The following is a 10,623-nucleotide window of genomic DNA, read 5'->3' on the forward strand; positions in this document are numbered from 1 at the left end:
AGATACAGAGCGATACTAGCAGACAGGACCCTATACCAAAACATGCACTGGTCTATATAGTTGGAATATAAAAGCATTTAACAGTAGTTCCTCAGCTGTGATAAGACCACAATATAAGATTCCATTCACTACACGCAAATGAATCATTTAAATTAAAAGTCTAGTAGTAGGGCAAGATAACCTACAAAAAAGTGACACACCAAAACAGCCAGGAAACTAAAAAATATTAAGAATTAGACTGTGTTTTATTATATTGCTTTAAATGACATACCTACATATAAAATATATGAACATATAAATATATATAAAAATATATATATTTAATTTATTTATATATATATATATAAATACACACATACACCTTTACTTCTTAGAAATTAGGATATTTCTCTAGCCATTAAAAAGTTGCAACTCAGCAATAAGACTTTAGCTGTATCAACGACCACTTTCCTTTCAACATTATGCTAAATTTAAGAGGTTTATTTTTGTTTGTTTTTTTAAACTAGGTGGCTGATATGCTCAAAATGTAACTAACAATCAGATCTCATCTTCATAATGAAATCTGCAGTAAGTATAGACAAAATCCAATTCAGCAAAATGAAGAGAAACTTCAAACTTGGAAAGAACAGCAGAAAATTTGAAACAAAATCTTGTTTCACACACAATTCTGTATGTGTTGCAAGCTAGGAGTTTATAGAGTTATTTCTGGCAGCACAACAGGCCAGCAAAGTAGCATTTCTGTATCATCCTCTAGAGTGCAAACACTTTTTAGTTCTCTCCCCCATGCTTCACTGGCTGTCAGCACTGACAGAAAAAAACAAAAACAAAACTAACAAAAAATCCCACACAAACACACACACAAACATGTGTGTGTATGTGTGTGTATATATATATATATATATACACACACACACACACAAACCAGAGGATGAGGATGTGCTAGTTTGGACTTGTCTTGGACTAAACTGGAACAGTTTTTACTATCCTTTCCTTATATAAAGGACTTTTGCCTGGCCAATTTTCAATATATGAAAATAGAGACAACAGACTCTTTTTTGCCTGAATATTGATCATGTTTTCTTTTAATGAATTCCACCTAAAGATTATACATGAAAGAATAAGAGAATCTTATATCAACTTCTTGCATTCATTTGTGCATTGATTCCCAAGACATACTTAGTAGTAGCAGTTCAAATGGAAGGACTAACTCAAAGCCATTTCACAATTCACTTAATGTAGCATTCAGCAGTCTCATTTTCTCCATGGGGCTGTCTAGTAGTTGGGTAATAAAACTGGGACAGAAAAACTTCATATTTTCTCACAGGGATCAGGTCCATAACTTGTCTATAAACATCCACAGAACTGTAACATAAGGAACATTAGACACTTAACATTGTGGTTATTTTTTGATATAATTTCTACTTTCTTTTTAAGAACTGTTCATAGTGAAGTAAGATTTGTAATGAATGATAGAAGGGGGGGGCTTATAAATTCTTATGCTAATACATTTATTAGGAATATTTAAAAGAAAACTGAACAATTTCCTCTAAAACCGTTTGTTTATGAAGAGCATTTTAAAACAGGGCAACACTAAACTCAAGTCACGCTTTTTTTTTTAAGTTAGAAATTCTAGAAGTTAAAATAAGGTGCTATAGCCATTTCTGTAAGGGGAAAAAGATCCTGTATATTATTCAAAAATAAATTTCTCTATATATCCCCTTGTTATTTTTCAAATTTCTGAAAACAAATGGAAACAGTGCTGGCTTTTCATCTGGCAGGTTTCAGTCCTGACAGATACAAAAGTGGCTTTGCTCCCATATTAATCCTAAGAGAGATGCCAACAGCCAAAGAACACGAGGTAGTTTTACCAATGCACAAGGACTGGCATGATGGGGGAAGGAAAGGGAAAGAAAGGAAAGGGGGTTAGGAGAGGAAGGGATATCAGTGTCATCAAAAAATTCTTAATATATTTAAGTTGTTCAGCTAGGTTTGTATCACTTCTGTCTCTGCTACCCTTACTTTTAGCCTCTTGTGAAATTAAATCTTTTGAATCAATTTACTAAAAGCATATGTTTGTTTTCCCTTAGCACTAGAGCACTCAAAATCTAAACATGTCCAATGTTTAGAGAGCTTGCACATTTATTTCTACACTGCTGAGAGTGGAAGCAGGCATGAACTGTCAAGAGCAATTCTAGATGAAAAGTTAAATTAAGAAGAAATTAGTATCTCTTTTTGCAAAATGCATTTTGCTCTCTAGTAAAGAAAGCACACAACTCTCACCAGCAGTTCAATAACTCACTTCTCTAGCTGTTCTGCATGAAATGCACTGGCCGGGCAGCAAGCAGAGCCTTCATTACAAAGTGTTTCAAATTGTAAGCCTAAGGCAGAGCTGAGATATTTCACTTATGCCTTGCCTAAGCATATTAGGAAGGCATCCACTGAAACAGGTGCTGAAAGAATTCCTCTCCTTTTTATGGAAGTGCAGAAAAAGGGCTTTCACACTGAAATAGTCAGAAGCTAAGTAACTTGGTCTTGTTTTCTGAAAGCCCGCGATAAACACAAAATCCTGAATCAGAGTCAAGAAAAAAAAAAAAACTTGCATAGACTCTCTGAAAGTATTCTGGAGTTACACATAATCCTAGACCATTGCTAATTTTTAGAAACTGAGAGCAGAATTGGTAAGATGGTCATAAATAGCTCTTTCTAAACAATTTGTATTCTGATTCATGAACACTCCATTCACACAATCTTTTAAAGCCTTATACTTTTACTATCAAACTAACTCACTAAATTCTATCCAGAGAAATTGAGGGCAAAGTAGTTGTCAGAATCCAGATCAGGTGGGTAGAAACCACCAGTCCAAGAATTACTTGCAACTGTCAAATTAAGAGCTAGATAAAGTCTGCACTTCTATCAGACAAATGACTCCGTCCATCTGTTACTTAAGAACAAGGAAAGTAACCTGAATTCTTGTACCCACCTGAAAAAAAAAGGTCTACATCTCCAATTTCACTCAAGATATGAGCATTCTTAGGAATTTATTGGTTGCAGTTGTATGTACCGAGTCTAATTTAAGCGCCTGTTTGCACTCCTAATATTTTGTCAAGGTTTTATCCAAATTAAGCTTTCTACTTCAAATGTTATCGCTACAAGTATTAACAGCTAAAACAAAAGCAAAATTCTAATGTACTACCCTGTATGCTGATATATCACATACTGAAAGGTAGTAACGGTCTCAACAGCTCAGTTGAAATGAATGGGTGCTTCTACTCTGATATTCTACCTTAAATAACTGCAATTATTACAAGTAGACTGATACTACTGTCACTAGAAGCATAATGGTTTCGTACCTCCTTTTCTAGGAACCCAAGGACACATGTGGAATCCTTCAAAAATTCCCAGTGCTAATGAAAGTATAATGAAATGTAATGAAAGTATCAGTAATGAAAGTATTGTTATTTTTGCCTTGGGGTTTCACTAATGTATTAAGCAAAAAAGCAGTAAGTTTGACACCAGATATTCTAGTACAGCATTTAAAATATAACAAAGGCTGACTAACCCAAGCAAAACACATCATTAACTATTAAATGATAACATGAATTATGTTCTAAAGCAACATAATTGAACAGAAAAGCTGTTGAATGTAAAAAAGCAGAACTCTTAATGTGGCTTTAAGAAACCACAAAATTTTGAAAGCACAAATGAGGATGTGGCAGGATTTAAGAAAAAAAAAATCAAAAAATCAATAATTTAACCACTTGCCCTGTCTAAATATAGAATCAACATCCATGCGTATGATATGTGATAGTAACCCAGTATGAACATGAATGATTACACTGGGTTCTGGAAGTATTAGAATTTAAAAGTCTCACAAATACTGTTCCTTCTCCAGTTCTTGCAACTAGGGTAAAGAAGGCAGAATAAGTAGCCTGGTTTCTGACTAGCACACTAATGAAAAACAATTCTTTCCACACACAAAGGAATGGATGTAGAAATCCTAAGAGAAAGTTGTACGGTTTCATTTAAAAACAAATAAAAATCACTTATCTTGAAAAGTTCGTCCATTTTTACTGTAGTTCACATAGGCAAGAGCTAGATACCAGAGGAAAAAAAAAATCCTAACAGAATTTCATTAACTATTGCTGTAGAACCCAACACTAGCAGCAGAGCCAAGCGGCTTCTGTAACACAGATTTGAACGTATTCTTCAAGGCACTTCTGCTTACACATGTTCTTCTGACATAAATACCAAAGGAATATACGCTTCTTCCAGAACCAGGACACTAAATTGTGCTATTATCTATATTTTAACTACCTTTTCCACCACATCCAGTTGGCTAGTAAACGGAAGCCTTGCTTCATATACCTAAATCCTGGATACCTCTTACGAGATAAGTGCATTCAGGCATCTATATTAAGACCAGTACTTAGTCAGCTAACCACAATACAGTGAGAGCAACAGGTGCTCCTGTTTACCTAAGGGGGAGAGGACAGGGACACACAAGCCCTATTCATCTTGTCTCCTGGAAGGAGCCACTTCATACACGGGCTAAGTTTTAAAACTGGGACATGTCAGGTTCAAAGTTTATATACGCAACCTACAATCTCCAATACTGGCTACCCAAATATCATATAATTTTCATTCAAATTCAAAACAGATTACTGCAAAAATTAATTGTTATGGTCCATTTGTATGGCTGATGTTCATTGTGTTACTATTTTTAAAATAGTATTTAGATACTCTTTACAATAGTATTGTGTTTTATCCAACAGAAGGAAAACTAGTTAGCTATCTGGTAAGCGATCAGCTAGCCAGCCCACACAAGGGGCAAGATCTTAACAAGAGGTCATCAACATTATTTCAGGTTTGGAACCTCTGGCACATTCATATGGTGAGGCCGCATCTGGAGTATTGTGTCCAGCTCTGGGCTCCACAGTACAAGAGGGATGTGGAGCTGCTGGAGAGAGTCCAGCACAGGGCTACAAGGATGATCAGGGGCCTGGAACATCTGCCCTATGAGGAGAGGCTGAGGGAGCTGGCCTGTTCAGCCTGGAGAAGAGAAGGCTGAGAGGGGATCTAATCAGTGTCTATAAGTACCTCAAGGGAGGGAGTGCAGAGGACGGGGATGGTCTCTTTTCAGTGGTGGCCACTGATAGGACTAGAGGAAATGGCCGGAAACTGAAACACCAAAAATTCCATAGGAACTTAAGGAAAAATTTCTTAACAGTGAGGGTGACAGAGCCCTGGAACAGGCTGCCCAGAGAGGTGTGGAGTCTCCTTCTCTGGAGATCTTCAAAACCCGCTTGGATGCAGTCCTGTGCCACGTGCTTTAGGTGTCCCTGCGTATGCAGGGGTGTTGGACTAGATGATCTCTAGAGGTCCCTTCCAACCCTAAGCATTCTATGATTCTATGATTCTATATGTGTTTGGAAGGACATCACAGAAACAGAAGTCTATTTTTTTGAGCTCATTTCAGAATGACTTACAATAATTATTCCTTCTTGTATTCATCAGAGCACCAACTGTTTACTTACCTAGGAACCACGTTTAGCACCACTTGCAAACAGACAAGCTACATGTTAAACACTGACTTGTCATTTACTCTATCCACCATTTTTTCTAATCATTTATTCTATCCACCTCCCCCACCATCATGACTTGCCTGTTCCAGTAAATACCCATTAAGAGGCATTGCCCAGGCGTAATACAATGTGAAGATACTGGTTCAAACATGTTGTTTCAGATGCACTGTCGGTCCTGGTCTAAACAAGTCCAAAGGGAACGCGTTCAGAGCAAGCTTGCCCTTGCACTAAAGTTGGGCCAATTAAGCAAGACTGAGTCAATTTAATAGCACCCATATAGAGAGAAAATACTGTTTAACCACATCATTTTCTTGTTTAGTTTAATTGGTACCATTTGCTGCTTTTTTTCGCAAGGTTTGGGAGCAGATTGCTTCCAGTCAGATTTCTTTGAATCTCCCAATGACCACTCAGAGCAATTCCTCTGCTCCACACTGCAGTTCCCTCTGGACAGTCTGGCAGACTGAACAAGCGGGCAGAAACTTCATGCACGTTAGGAGATCATTTGCCTATATAGACCGATTGTCTAAAGTCAACTATTCAAAGATCTAAATAGGCAACCTAAGGGCAGGTCCAACCTAGACACTTCCCTGCTACACCACTTAAGAGGAGTATTTGCGCTCTGAAGCTGGCAGAAGTTCTGGCACATGTTTATCAGCAAAAGGGCACTTTTGCTGGTATAACTTACCTAGCTCTGCCTCATTCATAAAATTAAAGTCATTTTTACTAGTATGAAAGAACAATTTATACAAGAAGAGTTTCTCAAAATATTTATACCACCTCTTGCTGGATTAAGAGCATTCATTGGGTCTATCAAAAATAATATAAAAGCTCAGCTTAAAGAATCTATGAAATGTAAGCTTTTTAAGTTGCAACTTTTTACTCTCACATTGTATCTGGCTTCTACACAGCAACATGAATAATTGAAGTCACAGTAATACAAAACAAAGCTCAAAATAATGCAGTACATAAATACTTACAGTCTAAGGAAAAAAAAAACAGAGAGAAAGATGGGACTAAATTTTTAATAGAAAAGCTGGGAGAAATTCCCCGTACTTCCCACTGCAGAGTCAGTGCTTGCATTTAGGGCTCACATATGCACACAAAGCCTTAAAAATACAGTACAAAAACATAATCAGATATTTATTTGAATTTACAGAGAATTCTAATGGCTTGACACTTTTTTTGCGGCAAAGGCTTGTGTTGATTTTCATTAAGCAGATCTTGCTGCATTACACTCCAAAAGACCTTACAACTTCTGATCATCAATCTTTAAGACGATCCAGCTCGAGCACAGGCCAGACAATATCTCTGAGGGGAAGGTCAGTAACTCACTTTCCCCAATTGTTTAAGGAAAGCCCAGGGCCTACACGGAGCAGCGCGTCCCCCCGCCCCCAAACGGTAGCCTGAATGCGGATCCAAGACACATATTTCTCACCAAGTCTTGCACCAACCCAAGATGATGATTAGGGAGACAAAATAGGCACTAAAATGAAGAGATTTGCGGGGGGGGGGGGGCGGGGAGAGAAATGTCTTCAAATGAATGAGCGCGCACGGAGCCCCTCGCCAGAAGCGGGTAGAGCCCGGGAGGGAGAGCGGCCCCAGGCAGCCCCGTGTTTACATGTGAACCCCCCCAAGGCCGCCCTTGCACGGCTGCCCGAAGGGGGATTTCTTCCCTTCAGCTTCTATCTGTTGATGAGCCGGGTTTTTCCAACCCCGCTGTTGCTGCAATGCAACACCCGCCGCTGAGGGGGCAAGAGGGGGAAGGAGACGAAGAAAGAAAGAAAGGAAGAAAGAGGCAGGGAGGGAGGGAGCCCCGCACGGCAGGGCACGGCGGCGGGGCGGGCGCTCCGCGCGCCTCCGGGGCAGCCCTGTCGGGGGGAAGGGGGGGCAGGGGAGACACACTGGGAGCCCGAAGACGTGTCCGTCCCCCCGACCCCTCCCATCAACTTGGCCGCCGCGGGGGCCGGGCCGCCCCTCCCCCACCCGCCGCTAACAATGGGCCCCTCCCCCACCGCGGGGCTCCCCTCAGCCCAGCCCCGCCGCGCGCCCCTACTCCCCCCGCCCTCCGGCGGCCGTTAACAAACGGGAAACGGAGAGAGGAGACGTTAACGGCTGCCCCCCGCCCCCCCTCAAACCCCAGGCGTCCCTCTCTCGCTCCCCACGCTGCCCGGGGCCGGCCGCTCACCTCATGGTGCTGCCCGGGCTCGGGGAGCCGCTGCCGCTCGCTCCGCCGCTCTCCGCCTCGCAGGGGATGGAGGGGAGGGGGGGTCACGGACGGCGAGACCACGGCACCTCCCCGCCCGTCTCCGCGCTCCCTCTCTCCCTGCGCCGCGGGCCGGGCCGGGCCGGGCCAGACCACCGCGGCGCGCGGGGGGGGCGTGTGGAGGAAGGCAGAGGTGGGGGGGAGGAGCGAACCAACGCGCGGGCAGCGCGGGGGGGAAGGAGAACGGGCAAGAGCGGCGGGAGCGCGAGGGCGGCTCGAGACACCGGCTGCGCGGGGGGGGCGGGGGGCGCCGCGCGCGGGGGGAGGAGCGAGCGCGGCGGCCACGCCCCCCGCGCCACCGCCCCCCGCCCCCCGCGGCGTCACCCCCCGGAGCGGCGCGCGTGCGGGGGTGGCGCTTGAGGCGGTCGTTGGCGGCGGCGGGAACGGCCGTTAGGGCCGTTACGGCACGCGGCGGGACCGCGGCTGCCGCTGACGCCTGAGGCGTTGGGTCCTTCCCTCCCAAGAAGCCCCAGGCCGGCCCCCGGCGCGCGGGAGGCCATAGCACGTGCCCACGGAGGGCATCGCTCCGGGAAATGGAGGCAGGGTGCTGGCTGCCCGGCCAGGACAAGCCCCGGGGCAACATTGGGATGGCGGCCACCACATCCCCTCGGCCTCTGGAGCCACAAAGCAGCATTCAATGTGCCAAGGTTCAGGCAGGCTAGCGCCAGCTTTGAGCACTTCTGCCACCAAATTGTGTCCACTCCCTGCTTTCCTCCCTGCTTTTGAGTCTGTGTTGGTACTTGGCAAGCAATCAGCATGTGAGAAAAGCAGTAGAAATGGGGTTCCTCATTTCTGGGCAGGTAACTAATCTGTGCAGCCCCCTAAGTGGACACTACAGGTAAACTGCTCGCTGGTTCTGCAACTCTCCCCGTTGCCTTTCCGTTCTCTTGGAACCTCAGGGCCTAGATGGATTTTTAGGAATCTGAGAATGTTATTTCAGTGTCATGCACTTTTGACATTACATCTTTCGCTAACCCCATGACAATGCTAAATACAGATTTATGCTTCAGTTTTAATACTCCCAATGGCTGAAGTACATGGTATACGGAACTTTAACCCAGTACGTGCACAGCTAATTTCTGTCAACTCCCAAGTACCCCTTCTCCTTGGTCCCAAGTTAGTGGAAACAATGAGCAAGCATCTTTCAGGCTTCACTGACAGAGGTTTTGCATTTCTTGATTTCATCTTTCCTCATAAATTACCAAACTACCATTGTTTTCTAGGGTTTGGATATTAAAAAATTATAGGATTTTAGAAACAAATATAGGTATAACTCCTTTATAAGTTTCTAGAATTTAGATGTAAAAATGAAATAGGACTTTAAAAATATATATACTTAAAATTTTCTGATCTGGATTTCACAAATTTAGTTGCTTACTCTGACTGTCATATATTCGACACTGCATATAACCTCCTCTTGGATCAGCAGGGTATCTGAGACAGGGTCAACCGCTGTCAAGTAACGGCTTCAGTGACCCAATGAGAGAAGAGCTAGTCAGTCAAAAATTGCCAGTTGCTAAAAATTTCTAATTCAAAAAAGAGGATAGGCTGTAAACCAGAAGCCAATGAATACCAATTTAGTGAGAAAATTAACATGTTTTTACTGGCATAGGGATGATGTCAATGAAGATGTTGCTGTTGAGGTGAATCACAAAATGCAGATGAGTAATCAGAAGAAAAGCAGCATCATACTCCTAACAATTAAGTGGGTACCTTTGACAACAACGTAAATGCAATCTGAAATGGAAGACCTAACTGAATCTAATAAATACATTTATCTTAATTACTTCTGTGAAATTCTTGGAGATCTAAGGGTTCTTAAAGAGTAACATATTTGGTATGATGGCACCTTGCTATTGCCAGAATATCCTCCAAAACAGAGCTTTGAAAAGAAAACTCTTAAAAAACATTTTTAAAGGCAGCCAAATATAAGTGTTAAGATATGTAGCAAAGTGGAGTAGCTCTCAGAGATACCTCGGCAGGAGTGTCAGAGGAACAAGGATCTGCAACCCCAGTTACTCTGTACTAGACAAAGCCCAGGATGCTAATGTGACTCTTCTGACATGACTGTTCAGTCATATTAGTCAAGCCTAAAAGAAGTTTTACTGTTAACGAGTGTATTAAAAAAAAAAAAGAAAACCATTGAAAGTGTGCCTGGGCAACAAGCCTGCCTGAGAGGGAATGATAATAGCTGGAAGCTTTTATTCCAGCAAAAAATGATTATCACTACTTGTGTTATATTACTTGGTATTCTTAGCCAAATCAGATATGGTCCTAGCTTGATTTCTGAAGACATACTGTGGGGTACGAGAGAATCTGTAAAAATGCCAGGAGAATCATTTTGCATGCTGGCATCACAGATGCCACCAAGTGCAAAGTCATTCTGGACACTAGCTTAGCCAAAAATACCATTGAATTAATCTGTAACAAACTATTAAATCTGCAATAACTCATATTAGCATTACAGGAGAGGGCAAGGAGCCAAAATGATATAGGGCAGAAATCAATTATAAAAGTTAAGCGCCCTTTTTTTTTCCCCCGGGTCAATTTAGCGCTCTTACTGTCAAGAAATTAAAGTAGTCTAGTGGCAGCGGGAGTTTGTGGCATGTAGGCATTTACGGTGCTGAATTATGCATTGAGTAATCTGTACTCCTCTGTAACTGGCCTGCGTGTTCTCAGGCAGCCGCCGTTGGATGTGTCTGAGTCGCTCTTAGGGGATCCTCGTGGCATCCACTGCCCCCTGTGTCACCTCACACCTCTCCCCCTTCTTGCGATGAC

At 42.7% G+C, this 10,623-nt stretch overlaps 1 protein-coding gene across 7 annotated transcripts in view; it reads right to left on the reverse strand.

Annotated features, from left to right (window-relative positions):
- ENAH (ENAH actin regulator) overlaps nucleotides 1–7,903 on the reverse strand; it is a 79,489-nt gene extending 71,586 nt beyond the window's left edge. For all 7 annotated transcript variants that reach the window (XM_088532619.1, XM_088532608.1, XM_088532586.1 and 4 more), the window contains exon 1: nucleotides 7,768–7,903. In XM_088532619.1, coding sequence (XP_088388745.1) covers nucleotides 7,768–7,772 — 5 coding nt within the window. In that variant the 5' untranslated portion in view covers nucleotides 7,773–7,903. The remainder of the gene's footprint in view (nucleotides 1–7,767) is intronic.
- Between the last annotated feature and the right edge of the window lie 2,720 nt (nucleotides 7,904–10,623).

Source organism: Tinamus guttatus, unplaced genomic scaffold (assembly GCF_059628265.1).
Source record: "Tinamus guttatus ecotype Peru unplaced genomic scaffold, ASM5962826v1 Tinamus_guttatus_pri_ptg000033l, whole genome shotgun sequence".
In the NCBI taxonomy this organism is placed as follows: domain Eukaryota; kingdom Metazoa; phylum Chordata; class Aves; order Tinamiformes; family Tinamidae; genus Tinamus; species Tinamus guttatus.